Here is a 22,591-nt window from a genome sequence, read left to right as displayed (position 1 = left end):
CTGCCATTGGCCTTTCTTCATCTAGAGTCAGAAACAGGCAGAGGAGGTCCCCCAAAAAGAAAAGACCTAAATTCCCTATGCTATATTGGCGGCTGTGTAAGCAAGCCTTGTAGGAAGATCACACTGATCTCCGTTAACTCGCTTTTGTCTTCAGACGAAGCCCACCCCCGCGGGACTCAGAACTGCGACGCCAGAGGAGACTATAAATCACGTTTTGCGTTTTGCTAAGGGCGTCCTATTAGGCTCTGCCAACAGGGGGCGCTGGAAGGAGACAGCAAGGCCGCAGCGGGACTTCCTGTCTGCTTCCTCTCTACTTCCTGCTTCTGTGAGCATCACCATGACAACGTCCGCTTACCTGGCAGTGCAGTGGTGGTTACTTTATGTAGCTGCGTTAAATCCAGTTTACAGTAACGGAGGACAGAGACACCAGCTACCTGTATAAGAGGTCTGGACTTCAGCCTGCGGCCCTCCTCCGAGCCCAGACGCCCCAGCCCCGTCTGAGTAGCGTCCCCATCTCAGAGGTCCAAGTTTCAGCTGGTTGGCACCCCCCGTCCCAAATTCTAAATTTAAAAACTCCCGAATCTTTTCTTCATTCCTTCAGCCTAAGAGTGGTGGCTACTTCCAGCAATTGCTACTTCCCCAATAATTTGGTGTCGTCTATCCCCAACCTCCCCCCACCTTCCCCCTCCCCCTTTTAGTTACTTGTTTAACAACTCTATATCTAGTTCTTTATATTAAATTTGCTATTTCAAATATTTGCCCAGGAATGCTGCGTTTTTGGAGAGCTGGCTTGGGGGTGAGGGAGGAAGAGAGGCCAGGAGTAGCAAACAATGTCAGCAGCTTTGAAGAAGGCATTTCCCACACTGTATTGCCAAACCCACCCCCTGCGCCTGTCACTCAAGTCCAGGCACATGTGGTGTTAGCCATTCTTCAGACTTCCAAGAACCCCAGACTCACAGACATTAGTGAGAGAGATCTATACTCTGGAACCCTGTGGATGTTTCTACAACCTATAGATTGTCATGGAAAGTCAGGCAAATGGATTTGTTTGAGCAGGTGCCATTTGAAGAATAAACTCGGATTTCATTGACTTTTTTTTTTTTAAGTAAAAAAATGAAAACAATCCTTGAAGGGTATTTTTATTGCTCCACTCTTGTCATATTCGGAGAACATAAGAGGCGTGACATTTGGACTCCAGGCCAGTAGAAGACAGGGGCATACTTGTGTGTTTCTACAGTTCCTTGTTAAGGTGGAAAAAAACTTTCAAGTTCATGTATGAGAGTTGACAGGTTTTTATGAATGGTGTGGCAGGAGGGCAGAGGTACAAACTGGGCTGTTCTAGTTGAAATACCTGCTTGCCCTCTCAGATACTGCCAGCGTTTTTTTCCTGCCTCGCTCACCGCACTGAATGACTCGCACTTGAGAATATGCTCCTGAATGTTATATCTGAGCTTGCTCTTTTACCTGAGGACAGGAAGCTGAAAGGTTAGTGATGGAGCCACCTGCTGCTCTCTACTTTCCAGGGATTAAGGAAGAGGCTGAGACAGTTTCTTGGACATCCTGCGGATATCAGAAAATATATTTTGGAGGGGCTAAAAGAAGACCAGGGGATATAGTGTACACATTTGCTTCCATGGAACCCAAGCGATCTTCCCTTGGAAACAGAAACACACTCTGACAAGAGAGCTTCCCTGAACAGGCAAGAAGCTATTAAAGGTGAGAGTTTTCTTAATTTCTCGTTTTTTCTTCCTTCTAGAGTCCCATGAAAGTTATTACTAAAGAGGATACAATCTTATGTTTAGAAAGAGGATGTAACAAGGGAAAACAATCATTGCTGTCACATTTTGTTTCTTCCCCCTTTACTATCTGGTTTTCTTTGATGGTACTCGGTACCCTGTATTGTATTTAAAAGGTAGCTGTGTTTGGAGGAACAAGTATTAGGTTTACAGACAGAAAAATTAGGGGGAAGGGGGAGTGGAGAGGAGTCTCAGATTTGCTTCTTAGAATATATGTGATATTTGGCAAGTTATTTAGCTTATGTTTTCCTATATATAAAAGAGGCCTAATACTACATATCAGGTATGTTGTGAAGATTCAATGGGACAATGTAAAGAAATATTTCTGGCCCATAGAAAGCACTCAATAGATATTGTATATGTATAGCTCTGTGTGTCTCCCTGTGTAGATAGATTTTAAATTTTGATACACTAAGACTTATCTCTATGAACGATTACAATGCATTTTTTGGATTATATCCAATTTTTTGTACTTCTTTAAGAGCATTTTTTTTAAAGGGTGGCTAGATAGCACATCTGACCAATGAATCATATGTGGTGACAGTGTCCCAATATATAAACTGCCCATGAGAGAAACAAATGTACTTTTTATTTTAAAAGGACCTTTGGATTTCTAGAATTGATAGCGAGAGTCTGAGTTTCATGGCTTTTCTCTCTAGACTGAGCAGAAATTCTAGGCCCCTGATAAGAGCTAGGTTAGAAACAGGGTGGTAAGGCGTTGGGGGCAGCATGAGGAATGAAGGGTGGGGACTTCCTCTTACTAATTACACCTCTGCGTCAGCAGGTGCTCAGATCTGCTTCCCTGTCTCTCTCGCAGGGTAGTGGTGCCAGCTCCTGGTCCCGGCATGATCAGCTAGTTTGTAGGGTCAGGTTGTAGACCTCTATCAGTATGCTGGTGTAAGACTTTCCTAGGCAGGTCTTGACTGAGGATTTGTGTCTAAAGAAATAGATTTTTGCCATCACTTTGGAGTTGAACTTGATGTTCCTATGAGCGTGTTCAGGGTTAGTTTGTAACTGAAGGCATTTTGTTCTGTCCAAGGATTCCTCCTCCGCCTTCCGTGTGCCTAAACCCTGCCAGTCTGCTATGCCATGAAGATGCTTCGGTGGAAGAAGACACTCTTCCGGCAGCGTTGTCTGTTGGCCCTGGGCTGCTATATGCTGCTGGCCATTGTTGCTCTGAGATTTTCTCTCAGATTGAAATGTGACTTTAATTCCCTGGGTCTGGAGTCCAGGGACTTTCAGAGCCAGCGCTGTCGGGATATCTTGTACAAGGCCCTGAAGCTGCCAGCAAGGAGACCCATCAACTGTTCTGGGATCATCCGTGGGGACCGCACAGCATTGGGAGAGGCTCTCCTGGACAAGCTGGACACGAAGAAGAAGCGGGAGCCTTTCACAGACACCGACTACCTCAACATGACCAGAGACTGTGAACACTTTAAGGCCGAAAGGAAGTTCATACAGTTCCCACTGAGCAAGGAAGAGTTAGATTTCCCTATTGCATACTCTATGGTGGTCCATGAGAAGATTGAAAACTTTGAAAGGCTTCTGCGAGCTGTGTATGCCCCTCAGAACATATACTGTATCCACGTGGATGAGAAGTCCCCAGAGACTTTCAAGGAGGCAGTCAAAGCAATTATTTCATGCTTCCCTAATGTCTTCTTGGCCAGTAAGTTGGTTCGGGTGGTTTATGCCTCCTGGTCCAGGGTGCAGGCTGACTTGAACTGCATGGAAGACTTGCTCCGGAGCTCAGTTCCATGGAAATACTTCCTAAATACATGCGGGACAGACTTTCCTATAAAGACCAATGCTGAGATGGTCCTGGCCCTCAAGATGTTGAATGGGAAGAACAGTATGGAGTCAGAGATACCTACTGAGTACAAAAAATCTCGCTGGAAATATCACTATGAAGTGACAGACACACTGCACAGAACCAGCAGAATGAAGGACCCTCCTCCTGACAATTTACCTATGTTCACAGGTAATGCCTATATTGTGGCTTCTCGAAGCTTTATTGAACATGTCTTAGAGAACCCCAAATCACGACAGCTGATTGAATGGGTAAAAGACACCTATAGCCCCGATGAACACCTCTGGGCCACCCTTCAGCGTGCACCATGGATGCCTGGCTCTGTTCCCTATCACCCCAAGTTTCACATCTCAGACATGACTGCCATTGCTAGGCTGGTCAAGTGGCAGGGCCATGAGGGAAACATCAGTATGGGGGCACCTTATGAACCTTGCTCTGGAATCCACCAGCGGGCTATCTGTATTTATGGAACTGGAGACCTGCCTTGGATTCTTCAGAACCATCACCTGTTGGCCAACAAGTTTGACCCAAAGGTGGATGATAATGTTCTTCAGTGCTTAGAAGAGTACTTACGTTATAAGGCTGTCTACGGGACTGAACTCTGAGATACCCTGTGAGAGAATTGCTACCTGGGTGAGGGCAGGAACATGTGCAAACATGCCCAGAATGTGCCGGGACAGTGTGGGTGGGAGATCAGGGCTCTGAAATCCATGGCGTCCCCCAGGGTAAGTGGGCTGCTCTGGAGTGTGGGTGAGTGGGTCTGTTTCCATGCACGTTGCTGCCCTGGGTGAACCCTGACTGTTCTCTCAACAGCTCCTCCACTGACCTTCTCACAGAGTGAGAATGAGAATGAGTTCTTTGGGAGATTAAGGGAGGAGAAGTGTGGCAGGGGACCCTGGATTTCACTTGAATGTTTGGTGTCAGTTTTTCCACTCTGTGGAGATGCCGTTCCTGATAATTTTAGGCTTGGTAGTGGGGAGGGGGACTTTGATGGAAAAAGGGCTTCTCTTTTGTACCATTAACTTAAAAATAAATAGCTGCTGGTCCAAAACTCTACCTTTGCTTTTTGTCTAGTAAGCCAGAAATAAAAGTGTGAGACTTTTTCTGATAACTGTTGATGATATTTAAAATCCCTGGGGGCTGGCTAAGAGAATCCCCACTATTCTAAAATGCGCATGGCAGGCTGTATAAATAGCAAATCGAAAGAATATAGAGGAACAGAGCTGATTCTTTTATTATTGAAAGCCCTCCTCATTTTGTTTACATTGCCAGATCCATGACTTTTCTGTAAGAGAAAAGGCAGGGTGATTTAACCAATTTGACTACCCATATCCTTATGGGAAAATTACAGCACTCCTTTTGCCAGCTTCCAGCTAAAGCTTAACATTCCGTAGCAAAGATAATGCTATTTACGTAAGGTCATTGTATAATTTATTGTCTAAACTGGAACATATTTTAGTTGGGGTGGGGGGTCTGCACTATTAAAACAATGTTGGGAAACAAGAATAAACTAGGGCTGTCTAGTTGAACCAGGAAGGCTGGTTGTTCAACGTTTAGGTCTCTTGAGTCAAAACTCTATTATTTAAGTATGTGATGGAAGTGTCACTATTTGTGGTTCTGTGGCTTATACATTTCCTTGTGGAGAGACAGTTGTGTGTGTGTGTATTTGCTCACCCCCTAATGTTACCCAGTGAAACACTTTGCTTTCCAAAGCTCCAGAGATAATTATCAGACAATTGGCCGTTAGTTATGCTCTTCTGTGATGGTCAAGGGTGACTATAAAAACGATAGGCATATCTTGTATATACGACAGCTGATCTGATGGGCAAAGGTTACTATACAGAAAGATAGGCCTGTCTTGTATATACTACAGCTGATCTTTGGCAGACACTATGCTCTGGAAAAGTGATTTATATACAAATTAATTGGTGTAATTAGAATGATGTTCTCATTAATATGTCATGATGTCATTACCGTGTTCTGATTGTGACTCAGTTAATCAAATTTTCTCTATGAACTTTCCCTGCAACCCCTGTACTCTGACATCATTAGCACTGTGGCTGACACAGTGACTTTTCTCATAAGTTAGTGATTGCTTTTTGTGAGGTTGTACTCCCTTGGGCGTAGGCATTGCCACCACCAACTCACCTGTGCCATACTATTGAGTTTTCTTCGCTCCTCACCCCACCAAGGAGATGACTGATGAATAGTCACGTGCTCAGCAGATGAACCGTGTAGCGTCTGCTCCCAACAGTGGTGATCGTGGACCTGTCCACCTACTAGCCTTTGTGACTGTCCTTGGTCTTCCTCTGAGGGGGCTGGATGGGGGTGCACTGCTGCTGTGGGAGGTGGGCCGGAAAGCTTCCCTGAGCACACGTTTTCTGAGAAAAAGACTTAGGTCTTTGGCCTCATAGCCAACTTCCTCTGTAAGATTTCATGTGAAATAAATTATTAAATTTTATATAAGTAAAGTAAAAAGATTAAAATGTGAATTTATTTTGGAGGGAATAAGTCTGGAATTTTCCAAGCTGTTGAAATTTTCTCTAGAAATATATTCAGCTGAATAGGAAGTGCTCTTTTCTTTATTAACATCAGGTCTTCATATCAGAAGGATCAAATTTCTCCCTCAAGTGTTTAGTGTATTTTAGAATTCAAACAGTTAAACCAACACATCTGTTGATTTTTCCTTCCCTTGGAGTCATATCTGTTTCTTTAACATTTCTCTGGGAGGGAAAAATCGTATAAGTGAATTGAGCAACTATGTTTGTATTACCTCTAGAGGTTTGGATTTCCTCTTTATTCTTGATTTGTAGACAATTGGTAAGCATTGTCTTAATAACTATACTTTTGCTGCACACTCTGCTTATTCTGATCTTTGCTGTTCTCTTGATGGAGTGAAAATTTTTTAAGAAAAGAGGAAAAGGCAATTGATAATAACCTTGTTTGGGAACAGGTGACATAATTTATTTGGGGAGATCAAGTATTTGGATTAAAGATGAAAAGAACAATTAAGTATATTGCCTGCCTTAAGTACCTTAACTGAGCTGCAGATCTGGTCTTACTTCTTCCATTTAGTCAGTCATTTATTACATAGATGATTAAGATATGGTTCCTGTCTCTATGAAGCTTGAGTGTATGACACGCAATGAAATAACTCATTCATTCACTTCACCAATATTAACTAAGCTTTTACTATTTACCAGGCATTGTTCTTGACACTGGGGATATGGCAGTCAACAAAAGAGACAAAAATCCCCATGCTCATGTTGTTCACGTACCAGTGGGAAACTGACTCTGAACAGATAAGTAATACATATGTACACTAGAAGGAGACAAGTACTAGAAAGAAAATGAAGGAAGTGATAGAGACCTTAGGAGAGTGGAGTGGGGAGGGAGGATGCTTCAAATTTTAAACAGTGTGGTCAGGGAAGCCCTTAATGAGAAGATGACATTTAGCAAATATCTGAAGGAGATGAAGGAATGACCCATGAGGATAACTGGGGGAAAAGCATCTGGGCCAAGAAGAAAGACTGTTAGGGCCCTGAAGCAGGAACGCACCTGCCATGTTGGAGGAACAGCAAGGAAGCTAGTGTAAATGGAGCAGAGAAAAGGAGGGGAAGAAGAAGTTAAGAGTACAGGGGACGAGGGTATATTTTGAAGGCCTTTGTAAGCCATTACATGGATTTTGTCTTCTCCTCTGAGTGAATAGGAGGGCATTGAGGGGTTCTGAGTAGAGGACTGACATGACCTGATTAACATTTTAGGATGACCCTAGCTGCTGCATTGGGAACAGACCGGTTGGGAGACGAGGGTGGAAGGAGGGAGGCCAGTTAGGAGGCTGTGGCAGGAATCTGGGCGCTAGCAATAATGGCTTGGACCAGGGTAGCAGCAGTAGAAGTGGTGAAAGTGGTCAGATTCTGGAAATATTTTGAGTTTCAATTCGAGGATTTGCTGACAGATTGAGTTTGTTTACGAGAGAAATGGAGGAGTCAGGAATGACTCCAAGGAATTGGTCCTGATGATAAGTTGGAAGGATAGAGTTATCACTAATTGAGACAGGAAACCTGTAAAGGAGTGGGTTTTTAGGGGAAGATCAGGAGTTTGATTTTGAACATATAAAATTGGAGATGTCTATTAGACATCTGAGTTGAAGAGATGGATGTGACGGGAATCTGAATTCAGAAGAGAGCTCTGGACTGGAGACACATCTGCTGTTCATCAGTTTATGAATTGTGTAAAGTCATAAAACTGGATGAGAGTCCCAACAGAGTGAACATAGATAGAAAAGAGGCCCCCAAATGAGTTTTGGGGCTTTCCAAAATGCAGAGGTCAGAGAGATAAGGAGGAACAAACACAAGAAGGTTGAAAAGGAGCAGCTGGTGTGGTAGAAGGAAAACTGGGTGTGGAGTGCTCTGGAAGCCTAGAGGGGAAAGTGATTCAGGAAAGAGGGAGTGGATGACAGCGCCTAAAGCTGCTGAAAGTCATGGAAGATGAGGATGAAGAAGGGACTATTGAATTTAACAATGTGGAGGTGACCTTGGTAAGATCAATTTTTGTGGAGTGGAGGTGAGAACATGATTGGAGGTGGTTCAACGAGAACGTTAGAACAAATCTGGATTCAGCAAGTGTAGATAAATCTTGAGTTTTGCTTTAAGCCAAGAGAAGGAGAAAAACAGTACAAGAAATGAAGGTGAAGAGGAAGTTGTTTTAAAAATTAGAAAAGTTATGGAGTGTTTGTAGATTGACAGGAAAGATCTAGCTAAGAGGAATAGGAATGAGACGGGAGACTTCCCAGAGTGACATCCGTATGAAGAAGCGGGGTAATTGTGTAGTGCACAGGAACAAGGGCCTCTCTCTGAAGGAAGCATGGATTCACCCACAGTAACAGGAGAGCAGGCAGGGTGGATGGACTCAGATGGCTCAATGTCATGCTAGGAGTTTGTGGAGGTCTATCTTTCACTTTGTAATATTTTTATCTGAGGTATAATATATATATAGAAATGTATAAAAATCCCAAATATATAGCTCAGTTCTTACAAAGTGAACACACCCGTGTAACTAGAACCCAGATCAAGAAACAGAACATTACCAGCAACCCAGAGCGCCCATGTCCCTTTCCAATTACTACCCAAGCTGCTGCAAAGATAACCACTGTCCTGACACCATATTTTGCCTGTTTTTGAATTTTTTTGGTAAATACTGTGTTCTCTTTCCTTTATGGCTCCTTAGACTCAACATTGAGTTTCATCTATGTTGTTGTGTGTGGCAGTAGTTCAATGATTGTCACTGCTACGTAATATTCCATTATACAAATATACCATAGTTGATCCGTTCTATTGTTGATGAGCATTTGTTTCCAGCTATTGTCTATTATGACCTATGCTCCTATGAACTTTCCTGAACATGTTTTATAGGGAACATACGTATACATTTCAATTGGGTATGTATTTAGAAGTGAAATAGCTGGGTCATAAGGTGTGCATATGTTCACCTTTAGTGAATACTGCCACATAGTTTTACAGCATGATCTGCCAATTTAACTCCCACTAGCAAGGTGTGAGAGTTCCATTTGCTCCACTTGCTAATACAGTCATGCTCTGCATAATGACGTTTTGGTCAATGACAGATCGCATATATGATGGTAGTCCCATAAGAGTAGTATCATTTGGCCTAGGTGTGTAGTAGGCTATATCATCTAGGCTTGTGTAAGTATGCTTTATGATGTCCACACAATGATGAAATTGCCTAATGACGTATGCCAGTAGTGATGTATGACTATTCCTATCTGTCATTGTAACCATTCTTGTGGGTGGTGGTTATATCAGATTGTGGTTTTAATTTGCATTTCCTAATGACTAATGATGTTAAGAAGCTTTTAATATGCTTATTAGCCTTTTGGATATCCTAGAAGTTTTCTTTTGATTATCTTTATTTTCAGTGAAATGAAGAGCAAGATGATTTTGAGATGAGGATAGGGCAGGAGATACTGGAGGTTTGGAAAGAGAAGGTATAAATAATTGTTTCAGATGGGAAATTAGAAAAGAAGCCAGACCAAAGAAAAAAGCATGATAGGCAGCATTAAGGACTCATTGACATTAGGGAAATTGAGTTTAAAAAGAAATCAGCCACTCACCCACACTCAGCTAAAGAGTACAGGCGTCAGAGTAGGCAGAGTAGGACTTACCCAGGTTTGTAATTATTCAAGTAAGTATGAGAAAGGGGCAAAAGAGTTGAGATTATGTGCAAGGGAGTGATCATAATGATGGACCATGGGATTTAGTCAGAGTAAGCTGGGAGAGGAGGGGATGATGCTGGGATAATGTGATAGGGTATGGTGGAGTGTCATGTCCATGACGTGTTGGGATTGCTTTGAAGTGAGGGGTTACTTCTATTTCAAGGAGACTATTAAAGTTTATAGAAACAGGGACATTTGAACTGGGCCATGGAGTTCACCAAATAATGAAAGTGATAAAGAGCTTTGCAGATAGGCAAATTGATTACCAAATATATGAAAATACGGGGTATGTTCGGAGACCTGAATGTACTTCCTGGTAGCTAAAGAGGAGGCAGCTGGGAATGAGGGCTGGTGAAGACGGCCAGATTGCAGAAGACTTGGTGTTCTGCTACTGGCAAGGAGTTTGGACTTTATCTGGAAGTAATGAGGGTCTGCATTAGATATTTTTAAAAGAAACCTTTAATATGGACATCTTCAAATTTCCATATTAAAAAAGTAGAGAGAATGGCATAGTGAAACTTCCATGTACCCATTATCCAGCTTCAACAATTATCAACTCCTGACCAATCCTGTTTTATCTGCACTCTAACTTTCCACCCCAACTGAGCTATTTTGAAGTAAATCCCAAATATCATATTATTCCATTCATTCATTCTTCAGTATGTCTCTCACAATTAGGATAGGTAACAGATGTTTTTAAAACACAACCAAATATATCATACCTAAGATAGTAACAATAATTCCTTAATTTAATCAAATACCAAATGTTTTAATTTCCCCCACTGTCATGGTTTCCCCACACAATTATGTTTTATACTGGGGTTATTTGAATCAGAACCCATTTGGTTCATAAATCTCTTAAATCTAATTATAGATTTCTCCCTCTACCTTTTTTATTTTAGCAATTTATTTGTTGAACAATTTAGGTCTGTTTCCTCTACAAGTCCCCATATTTTGGATTCTGCTAATAGGATCTTAGCAATATCATTTAACATATTCCTCTGTCCCCAGTATTTCTTGTTAAACTGGTACTTAGATCCAGAAACTTGATCTGATTCAGGTTTGAATTTTTGTCAGAAAAATTTCATTGTTGGTGTCGACTGCATCATCTCAGGAGGTAGATGTTCTTTTTAATGTTGGGATTGAACTGTGAGGTTTGGAAGTTGTCAGCCTGATTATAAATTTCCCATGACCTTGTCAGGTAACCATTTTAGTAGCCATTGATCATAGCTTGGGTCTGTTATTTCATAATGGATTGCAAAATGGTGATATCCTAATTCTAAAAATCCTTTTTAATTTTTCCATAAAGCCAAACTTCCTTATCAACTGTATTGTTACTCTGAAGTACAGTCACTTTCCTTGAATTGGTTACCTAGTGACAAATGAGTTTGTGTATGTAGAAGTGGTGTTTATATCACTTTGGACGCACAAATTGTTTAAAAACATAATTTCTATGCTGTGATTCACTACGATTATGATGATGATGCTCAAAATGCCCCATCTTTGGCTCATGTATTATTTTCCTATGGCTGCTGTACCAAATTATCACAAACTTGCTGGCTTAAGACAACAGAAATGTATTATTGCACAGTTCTGGAGGCCAGAAGCCCAAAATCAGTTTCATGAGGCCGAAATCAAGGTATTGGCAGGGCCACGCTCCCTCTGGAGGCTCAGGGGAGAAACTGCTCCTTGCCTCCTCTAGCTTCTGGTGGCTGCCAGCGTTCCTTGGCTTGTAGCTGGATCACTCCCATCTCTGCCTCCATGGTCACATTGCTTTCTCTTGTGTGTGTCAAATCACCTTCTGCATCCCTCTTATAGAGATACGTGTGATTGCATTTAGGACACACGCCTCTTATCTTATACTCTCCCCATCTCAACATCCTTAACTTAATCATATATGCAAAGTCTTTGCCATATAAGGAAATATTTACATATTCCAGGGACTAGGACCTGATGTCTGTGGGGGCCATTATTCGGCCTACCACAGCTAGTGAGAACCCTTTGAAGTTGGTTCCTGTGTCCTTTGACCTGACTCCAGTTATTTCAGATAAATTCCTTACCTTTTGATACAAGAAGCCTTTCCAGGCTTATTACATTTCTTATCTCTTACCTTTAACCAGCCACTCTCCAGGGAACTTTTTTCTTTTCCTTTTTCTTTTTTTAAGTACGAATGGTATTTATAAACCACAGTTTGGGCATTAGGGATGTTCTTTGCTAACGGGTTATCATTGAATCAAGGGGTCCAGGAATCAAGGGGGTAAGTGAGAATGACTTCTCAATATTACATCTAATAGCACACTCACAGAATTTTTGCTTCCTGTGCCTGCAACTTTGGGCTCTGCTTGTTGGGTCCCAAGGGAGGAATGTGTCCACTAGGAAACCAACAATGCTTTTACTGAACTGGAAATTGAGATTCCCACTTGGGCATTTAGGGTTCTTGTGCCACTGGACCAATGGGAAGAGAAGAGGGGTTATTGTATTGACTGGGATGCTTGATTCCAATTATCAAGGGAAATATGGCTGCTGCTAAACAATGGAGGGGACTCTCTGGACTGCCTCCTGGTGTCCCCATGTTCAAGTTAATGGAAGGCTACAGCAACTCACTAAAGGAGGGTTCACTGAGGACTTCGATACTTCAGGGATGGAATATAGGGTCTTCCCACCAGGTAAAGAACCCCAGTCAGCTGAGGTACTGACTCAGGGCACCTGGAAGATGATGAGGGCTGTGAAAAAAAGAAAGATCCATGACAGCCATTTGATTTATACAAATGAGGACTATGCCAGCTATGTTTCTTTCTTATATACATATTTTTACATGTTAATCACTTCCCCCTCTCTTTCTTCTGTCGTTATATATAAAAGTTTCTGTGTTAAGTAATTTTACAACTTAGTTTTAAGATTACAGAACATCCAGAGGAGTTAACTTAACTAGAAGAGGAATTAACATCATCCAGACTGGTGGGCCTTTGTGTCTTTCTTTTGGGGGAGAGATTAAGCATATTTTGTACAAGAAATAATTTGTTGTTGTATGTAAATCTCAAAATGGGGAAAAGGCTGGGCGTATATGCACAGTAGTCAAAGGAGGGTGCTGGCTATTTTCTGTCCTCTCAGCTCCATATTAACTCTTCCGTATTTCCCTCTTCACCGTTGTGGCAGGAGATCCACAAGCTACATTTCCCAGACTCCCTGCAGCTGGATTTCTGTTTAGTTCTACCTTGGAGAGGCACTACTGGGATACTGGAAGGTGAGAGGAAAGGAGAAACCGTTTTTCTTATACCTTCTGGTAGTGTCACCACCAACAACAGTGACAGCAGCAGAAGCAACAGGTGCAGTGGCAGCAGCAGTGACAGCAACAGCACAATGGCAGCTGTGGCTGGCTAGCGTAGGCCAACTGATGGCTGTATCAGGCAGCTTGGTTCAACAGCAGCAGCCTCAGTGGCACAGTGACTGTGGCCTCTGGGTTATGCTGTTTTCTTTTGCTCCCTCCAGCAACAGGGATGTTAGCTGCTTCCTTCGTTACTATTTAGATACACTTACCTTTCCTCTTTTGCTCCTCCAGCCCTTTGAACACCTTTCTAAGAAACTCCCTGTATTAAATTCCTTCTGTTTGAAATACATACGTGGTGGTTTCTATTTCCCTGATTGGAAACTGACTGATACACTCCCTCTAAGGTAGGCACTATAGAGCCCCCAAGCAAGCTGAAGACATAGTTCTTTTCTTCAAGGGTCCTACATATTTAAGTGTCAAGATGGGTAGATAATTCAGTATTAAGTAGGGTGACACAGGAGTCCAGGGAAAGTTAAGAAACACCGGAAATAGATAGGGTGAGGGAAAGCTTCTTAGAAGTGGTGGGGCTTGAGTGGAGGAGACAGATCTGGGACAGGCAGGGAGAAGACAGCAGACTTCTTCCTTAGCATTGTTTTTTTAAAGATTTAAAAAACATTGTGGTAAGATATGCATAACAGGGGCCAGCCCTATGGTGTAGTGATTAAGTTCACGTGCTCCACTTCAGTGGCCTGGGGTTTGCCAGTTCTGATCCTGGGTGTGGACCTACACACTGCTCATCAAGCCATGCTGTGGTGGCATCCCACATAGAAGAGTTAGAAGGACTTACAACTAGGATATACAACTATGTACTGAGGCTTTGGGGAGAAAAAAAAAAGAGGAAGATGGGCAACAGATGCTAGCTCAGGGCCAATCTTCCTCACCAAAAAGCATGTTCCCCCCTCCAAAAAAAGAAATTCATAACATTAAATTTATCATTGTAATCATTTTTAAGTGTACAGTTCATTGTGGTTCACACTGTTGTGCAACCAAACTTTATATATAGGCATACCTCAAAGATGTGAGTTCGGTTCTGCACCACTGCAATAAAGTGAATATCACAATAAAGCAAGTCACAGGAACTTTTTCAGTTTCCCAGTGCATATAAAAGTTATGTTTACCCTATACTGCAGTCTATTAAGTGTGCAATAGCATTATGTCTAAAAAATGTACATACCTTAATTTAGAAATACTTTATTGCTAAAAAAAGCTCACTATCATCTGAGCCTTCAGTGAGTGGTAATCTTTTTTGCTGGTGCACGGTCTTGAAAGAACACAAAATCTCTAAAGTGCAATAAAAAGCACAATAAAACTAGGTATGCCTATACCCATTAAACAACAACTCATCCTCCCAGCCCCTGGCAACCACCATTCTACTTTCAGTCTCTATAAATGTGACCGCTCTAAGTACCTCACAGAAGTAGAACCATACAGTATTTGTACTTATTTTACTTAGCATATTGTCCTCAAGGTCCGTCTATGTTGTAGCATGTGTCAGAAACTTTTTTGTATTTAAGGCTGAATGATAGTCCATTGTATGTGTATATAACATTTTGTTTACCCATTCATCCTTTGATAGACACTTGGGTTGCTTCCACCTTTCAGCTTTTGTGAATAATGCTGCTATGAACGAGGGTGTACAAGTATTTCTTTGAGTCTCTGCTTCCAATTCTTTTGGGTATACAGCTGGAAGTGGTATTGCTGGGTCATATGGCAGCTCCAGTCTTCATCTTTTGAGGAACCTCTATACTGTTCTCAATAGAGGCTGCACCAAATTACATTCCCACCAACAGTGCACAAGTGTTCCCTTTTTTTTTTTTTTTTTAAAGATTTTATTTTTTCCTTTTTCTCCCCAAAGCCCCCCGGTACATAGTTGTGTATTCTTCGTTGTGGGTTCTTCTAGTTGTGGCATGTGGGACGCTGCCTCAGCGTCGTCTGATGAGCAGTGCCACGTCCGCGCCCAGGATTCGAACTAACGAAACACTGGGCCGCCTGCAGCAGAGCGTGCGAACTTAACCACTCGACCACGGGGCCAGCCCCCACAAGTGTTCCCTTTTCTCCACATCCTCACCAACACTTGTTATTTCTTGTCTTTTTGATGATAGCCATTCTAACAGGTGTGGTGATATCACTGTGGGAAGAGTTCCCACTATGGGAAAGTTAGAACCGCCATACCACAATGCCAGTGTCAGCCGTGTGATGTGTATGCAAGTCATTAGAACTGACAGGAGCAAATATCAGGCTGTGACTTCTGCACTCCCGCCCAGGCAAAAGCAGAGGTGTGTATAGCGGTTAACCTAAGTATGAGAACTCGTTTTGACTGATGGAATGAAGCATAAACCTGAGGCATTCCACGTCAGTTACCTGGATGAGTAGCTGAGTGAGTACTGGAACTGACCCAAGTTCTTCCTGTCCTTTGCTGTTGTTTTTTTTCATGTATTTAAATGGCTCCTTTGTAAGAGGTCCGAAGAGGAGCTCAATATGGGTTACACTCAGATACAACTGGGCTGAAGTTTTGAAGGATGTATAGAATTTTGATTCTGAAAGGAAAGGCATGAGAAATGGAGGAAACAGCAGAACCAAAGATGAGAGAAATGTTAGATCTGACTTTGTTTCTTTCTCAAACTTAAGCGGAACAGACTGTGATGGTTGGTAGCATGGTGAGGAAGAGAACACTAGAACAGATTACACAGAATGGACTGCAAGGATGAAAGTTAGTTTTAACGTGAGCATCGAGGACTATACTGACTGCTGAGGTAACACTGTAGGAGCACCCAGAGAATGGCTTAAGTCATTATTACACCAATTAGCAGGTCAAGCCTGTCAACCATATCTTACAAGAAACTCCTCACCTAGGATCAATATGCTGCTTCTGACTCTTGCAAGCACCATCTATTGACATCATTTACAGGATTCTAAATTCACAAGTGGGTACAACTCCAGCCCTATATTTCTTTCTGTAGGATCTAAGTGACTGTTAACAGGAAAGAAGTTTAAATCATAACTTACTCCTTAGAAGCAGAAATTCTACAACCATTTTAAGTTGACTATCAACATATTTGTCTACTAACCACTATGCTGAACCTCCAAAGTAAAAAGGCCTTGATTTTGACTAACTGCAATTAAGAAAAATCTTAATTATATAACTTCTAGTAATTTAGAGAGAGGAAGTCTTAATTTCTTAAGCTGTAAAAAGAGGGGAAAGTTGTTCCAGGCCTGTTACAAGGCTTATCCAGGAGAGCAGATGTACCACATGTAGCCTCACCCATAATAAAGTTAGTTATTTTGGCTATCATCTTACAAACAAAAAGTCTCATTTCTCTGCTGCTAGAGATCAGACTTGAGCACTGGCTCCTTACAAATGATGACACCTATTGTATAACAGGTTTCTACATCTGAAAGAAGAGGGACTGTGCCATACGAAGAACTATTTAACATTTTAATAAGTTCATGAGAAGCTATTTTACTGAGGATTACTGCCAAGTCTATTACCTCTCAGCAGATGGAGAAAGGTGACTTTTTGCACCTATGGGGCAGCTTCAGCACAGTGAACTAGGGCTGAATTGGGGTTGACTACAGGATGGGGCTGTCAAGAGCCTACTCTTACTAAATGATAAACTGGACCAAGTTCTTACTAAAAAGAGTTGGTCTTAATTCATCTATAGTCAGCTGCTAAATTCCAGTTACTCAATTACATGGTGCCTGACATTCTCCCTCGTTATATTTTACAAATGCCACATTCTTCATTATACACTCTGAGACTGACAAACGAGGGAAACTTTCTTCAAGTACACAAAGATATGGCATACATTTAGTAGGACTTCTACTGAAAGTCTAATAAGTGGTAAGATGTAGATCATTTAAGAGTGTATGAGGCAATCTCGTCAAGATGGTGGTGTAGGCAGACTCTGAACTCACCTCCTCCCACAAACACAAACAGGTTACAACTATTCTTGGAAAAATTACCCTGGAGAGAAAACTGAAAACGGGATAAAAAGAACCCCCACAACAAGAGACAGTCGTGACTGAGGCAGAAGAGGCGGAAATTCCTTCTGGAGAGGAAAAAGCCACCTTTGGGAGCCACAGACCTTCACCGCCGGCCAGGCGGGAGCAAACCTAAGGTACGCAGCCCTCCCTGCAGAAGTTGGGAGCTTAGCAGGGGCCCATTACCACTATAAGCATCCTTCAGACTTGGCCCAACTGAGATGAGTGTCCTACTATCTGGCTTCACTGGCTATTAACTGCAATGGTGAATACCCCCAGAAAAGCTATCGGAGGAAAGCTGAAAAAAACCCATGTCTTAAAGGGCCCATGCACAAATTCACCCCTCTCAGAGCAACCTAAAATCTCCAAAAAGAAAGCTGCACAGTCTTTTGGTAAAAAGAGACTCACTTGGTAGGATCTGGGTGCATCTTGGTGAGAGGTGAGACCTCTCTGGAGACTGAAACATTGGCAGTAGCCATTGTTGTGACGAACTACAGGCATGCTGACAGAGATGCTGGCAGACACCATTGAAGTTCTTTCCCTGCCCTGATAGCCTGGGGGGTCTGCCACAACCACTAGAGCAGGCAGCAGACTTAATCCAGTTCAGCCAGGCCAGGCAGCCCACCTTAGGGACCAACCCCACCCAACAGCAAGCCCTTAGGCTTCTCGTCACCCTGCAGAGACTGGGTGCCTTGATCCTCTACAGGCAGGCAAGTGTGTCCACCTCTGTGGAGCAGGGTCTGTGTGAGGGCCAGATGAACGGTGGGGGACATTGGTGGAGAGGTGGGGGCCTCTGCAGTGGGGCAACTGGGTACACTCCAGGGGGTCAAGAAGTGTGCACAGACCAGGGCTGTGGTGACATTATGTGTGGACCTGTGGGGGAAGAGGCTTATCAGCGGCAGAAGACCTGTGCTTCACAAACAGCCACAAAGAGGATCAGTCCCACCTTGCAAAGCCTGAAACAAGTGGGTGCTCCTGTGCCTAGGGCCAGTCCCACTCAGCTGCACTCCTAAGAGAGCTGACAACAGCCTTGTAGGCCTGAGGACTACAGCAACTGTAAGCCCCTGAGCCTAGCAACCAACTACACTGGGTACCTACCCAATTATCAGGAAAACTGCAACAGGAGTGTGCTATTAGACGTTGCAGCCAATGGTGCTGGGGCTCCTAAACCAGATCTACAAACAGCCTGCCAGGGAGGGAAAGACTGAACTCCCTGGGTACCTTCAATAACAGCAACCCTGCCACAGCAGAAGGACAGAAATAGCCCAAACAGGGGTCACTCCTGGATCATTTAGACTGGTGACGAGAGAAGCACAGTGCTGGGCCTCAAAAGGCATCTCTTACATAAGGCCACTTCTCCAACATCAGGAGACATAGGTGACTCACCTAATACACAGATATAACTACAGAGAAAGAGGCATAATGAGGAGGCAAAGGAATATATCTCAAGCAAGGGAAGAGGACAAAACCCCAGAAAAAGAACTAAATGAAACAGAAACAAGCAATCTACCTGACAAAGAGTTCAAACAAAAACTCATAAGGATGCTCACTGATACTGGGAGAAGACTGGATGAACACAGTGAGAATGTCAACAAAGAATTAGAAAATACGAAAAACAAGAAAACAATCAGAAATGAAGAATACAATACTGGAAATGAAAAATTCCCTAGAGGGACTCAAATAGCAGAATAGATAATACAGAAGAACGGATCAGCAAGCTGGAAGAAAGACTAGAGAAAATCACCTAAGCTGAAGAGATAAAAGAAAAAAGATTTAGACAGAATGAGAACAGTCTAAGAGAACTCTGGGACAATATCAAGTGCACTAACATTCATAGTATAGGCGTCCCAGAAGGAGAAGAGAGAGACAAAGGGGCAGAGACTCTATTTGAAGAAATAATAGTTGAAAACTTTCCTAAGGAAGGAAACAGACGTCCAAGTACAGGAAGCACAGAGAGCACCAAAGAAGATGAACACCAGCAGGCCCACACTGAGACACATTATAATTAAAATGTCCAAAATTAAAGAGAGAATCCTAAAAGTGGCAAGAGAAAGGCAACAAAAGACATACAAAGGAAAGCCCATAAGGCTATCAGTGGACTTCTCAGTCAAAACCCTACAAGCTGGAAGAGAGTGGCATGACATATTTAAAGTGCTGAAAGGAAAAAAAACGACAGCCAAGAATACTTTATCCAGCAAGGTTATCATTCAAAATGGAAGGAGAGATAAAGAGCTTCCTAGACAAGCAAAAATTAAAGGAGTTTATCACCAAGAAACCAGTTCTACGAGAAATGCTGAAGGGACTTATTTAAGTGGGAAAGAGCAGACCACAAATAAGGATAAGAAAATTATCCAAAAAAACCCCCCAAAAAACAAAACCCAACCAGGCAATAAAAATCACTGGCAAAGGCAAAAATACAGTAAAGGTAGCAGATTAACCACCTATGAAGATAATATGTAAGTTAAAAGACAAAAGTACTAAAATTACCTATTTCAATGATAAGAGGGTAATGGATAGACACACACAAACCAAGAGATTAGATATGATTTCAAAAACAAAGTGTTCGAGGAGGGGATCAAAAGAGTACAGCTTTTAGAAAAGAGTGAAGCTAAAGAGATTATCAACTCAATACAGATTGCTATATACATAGAATGCTCATGGTAATCACAAACCAGAAACCTATAATAAGTAAGCAAGTAAGAGGAAAGAAATCAAACATATTATTAAAGAAAGGCATCAAATCACAAGGGAAGAGAGCAAGAGAAGAAGAAAGGAACAAAGAAGAATTACTAAAACACTCAGAAAAAAATGTAACAAAATGGCAATAAATACATATTTATCAATAGCTACTTTAAATGTCAATGGACTAAATGCTCCAATCAAAAGACATAGGGTGGTCAATTGGATAAAAAAACAAGACTGATATATATGCTGCATACAGGAGACACACTTCAGACCTAAAGACACTCACAAACTGAAAGTGAATGGATGGAAAAAGATATTCCAAGCAAATGGCAAAGAAAAGAAAGTGGGGGTAGCAATACTTAGACAAAATAGACTTTAAAACAAAAACTAACAAGACAAAGAAGGGCATCACTTAATGAAAAAGGGAACAATCCAACACGAGGATATAACACTTGTAAATATCTATGCACCCAACACAGGAGCACCTAAATATATAAAGCAATTATTAACAGACTTAAAAGGAGAAACAGACAGTAACACAATAATAGTAAGGGACTTTAACACTCCACTTACACCAATGGATAGATCATCCAAACAGAAGATCAATAAGGAAACATTGGTCTTAAGCGACACATTAGACCAGATGGACTTAGATATATATAGAACATTCCATGCAAAAACCGCAGAACACACATTCTTTTCAAATGGATGTGGAACATTCTCCAGGATTGATCACATAACAGGCCACAAAACTAGTCTCAATAAATTTAAGAAGATCAAAATAATGCCAAGCATCTTTTCTGACCACAAAGGTACAAAACTAAAAATCAACCACAGGAAGAAAACCAGAAAAGACACAAATATGTGGAGATTAAATAAAATGCTACTAAACGATTGGGTCAATGAAGAAATCAAAGGAGAAATAAAAAAATACCTGGAGACAAATGAAAATGAAAATGTGACATGCCAAAATCTATAGGATACAGCAAAAGCAGTTCTAAGAGGGAAGTTTATAGCAATTCAGGCCTACCTCAACAAACAAGAAAAATCCCAAATAAACAATCTAACAGTGCACCTAAAGGAACTGGAAAAAGAACAACAAAGAAAGCCCAAAATCAGCAGAAGGAAGGAAACAATAAAAATCAGAGCAGAAATAAATGAAATAGAGGCTAAAAAAACCCACAAAAAACAAAAAATTAATGAAACCAAGGGCCGGTTCTTTGAAAAAATAAACAAAACTGACAAACCTTTAGCTAGACTCACCCAGAAAAAAAGAGAGAAGGCTCAAAAAAATAAAATCAGCAATAAAAGAGAAGAAATTACAACAGACACCTGAGAAATACAAAACATTATAAGAATACTATGAAAAGCTATATGCCAACAAATTGGATAATCTAGAAGAAACGGATAAATTGTTAGAATCATACAACCTTCCAAAACTGGATCAAGAAGAAGTAGAGAATTTGAATAGACCAATCACCAGTAAGGACATCAAAACAGTAATCAAAAACCTCCCCAAAAATAAAAGTCCAGGACTAGATGGCTTCCCTGGTGAATTCTACCAAACATTCAAAGAAGACTTAAACCTATCCTTCTCAAACTGTTCCAAAAACTGAAGAGGAGGGGAGGCTTCCTAACTCATTCTATGAAACCAACACTATCCTGATACCAAAACCAGAGAAGGACAACACACAAAAAGAAAACTATAGGCCAATATCACTGATGAACATCAATGCAAAAATCCTCAACGAAATACTAGCAAATCAAATACAACAATACCTTAAAAAGATCATACATCATGATCAACTAGGTTTCATTCCAGGGATGCAGGGATAGTTCAACATCTGCAAATCAATCAACGTGATACACCATGTTAACAAAATGAAGAATAAAAATCACATGATCATCTCAATAGATGCAGAGAAAGCATTTGACAAGATACAGCATCCATTTACGATAAAAACGCTAAATAAAATGGGTATAGAGGGAAAACACCTCAACATAATAAAGGCCATATATGATAAAGCCACAGCTAACATCATTCTCAATGGAGAAAAACTGAAATCTATCCCTGTAAGAACAAGAACCAGACAAGGATGCCCACTTTCACCACTCTTATTTAACATAGTACTGGAAGTCCTAGCCAGAGCAATCAGGCAAGAAAAATAAATAAAAGAGATTTAAATTGGAAAAAAAGAATGGAAACTGTCACTATTTGCAGATGGCATGATTTTATATATAGAAAACCCTAAAGAATCCACTAAAAAACTTTTAGAAATAATAAATGAATACAGTCAAGTCACAGGATGCCAAGTCAACATACAAAAATCAGTTGTTTCTATACACTAACAACAAAGTAGCAGAAAGAGAAATTAACTATACAATCCCATTTACCATTGCAACAAAAAGAATAAAATACCTAGGAATAAACTTAACCAAAGAGGTGAAAGATCTGTACACTGAAAACTGTAATACATTGTTAAAAGAAATTGGAGAAGACACAAAGAAATGGAAAGATATTCCGTGCTCTTGGATTGGAAGAATTAACATTGTTAAAATGTCCATACTTCCTAAAGCAATCTATAGATTCAACCCAATCCCGATCAAAGTTCCAGTAACATTTTTCACAGAAATAGAACAAAGAATCCTAAAATGTATGTGGAACAACAAAAGACCCTGAATAGCCAAAGCAATCCTGAGGAAAATGAACAAAGCTGGAGGTATCGCATTCCCTGATTTCAAAATATACTACAAAGCTA

At 41.3% G+C, this 22,591-nt stretch overlaps 1 protein-coding gene and 1 long non-coding RNA gene across 3 annotated transcripts in view; both read left to right on the top strand.

Annotated features, from left to right (window-relative positions):
- LOC139083917 (uncharacterized) overlaps positions 1-22,591 on the top strand; it is a 46,730-nt gene that overhangs the window by 15,356 nt on the left and 8,783 nt on the right. The window contains exon 2 of the long non-coding RNA XR_011541054.1: positions 12,995-13,082. This is a non-coding gene — a long non-coding RNA (uncharacterized lncRNA). The remainder of the gene's footprint in view (positions 1-12,994; positions 13,083-22,591) is intronic.
- On the top strand, positions 310-4,714 carry GCNT3 (glucosaminyl (N-acetyl) transferase 3, mucin type). 2 transcript variants are annotated; one of them, XM_008507496.2, is made up of 3 exons: positions 310-445; positions 1,524-1,716; positions 2,836-4,714. In XM_008507496.2, exon 3 carries the CDS (start codon positions 2,886-2,888, stop codon positions 4,206-4,208), a length of 1,323 nt encoding a protein of 440 aa, XP_008505718.1. In that variant the 5' UTR covers positions 310-445; positions 1,524-1,716; positions 2,836-2,885; the 3' UTR covers positions 4,209-4,714. The 2 variants fall into 2 exon arrangements, with proteins under 2 accessions (XP_008505718.1, XP_008505717.1); XM_008507495.2 differs by lacking the exon at positions 310-445 and having other exon boundaries at positions 1,197-1,716.

Source organism: Equus przewalskii, chromosome 1 (genome assembly GCF_037783145.1).
Source record: "Equus przewalskii isolate Varuska chromosome 1, EquPr2, whole genome shotgun sequence".
NCBI classification, from domain to species: Eukaryota; Metazoa; Chordata; class Mammalia; order Perissodactyla; family Equidae; genus Equus; species Equus przewalskii.
This window is presented reverse-complemented; position numbering and strand designations above follow the sequence as displayed.

Excerpts from the sequence above, each read along its gene's own strand:
- GCNT3 (XM_008507496.2), top strand. The coding sequence starts at position 2,886 with ATGAAGATGCTTCGGTGGAAGAAGACACTCTTCCGGCAGCGTTGTCTG.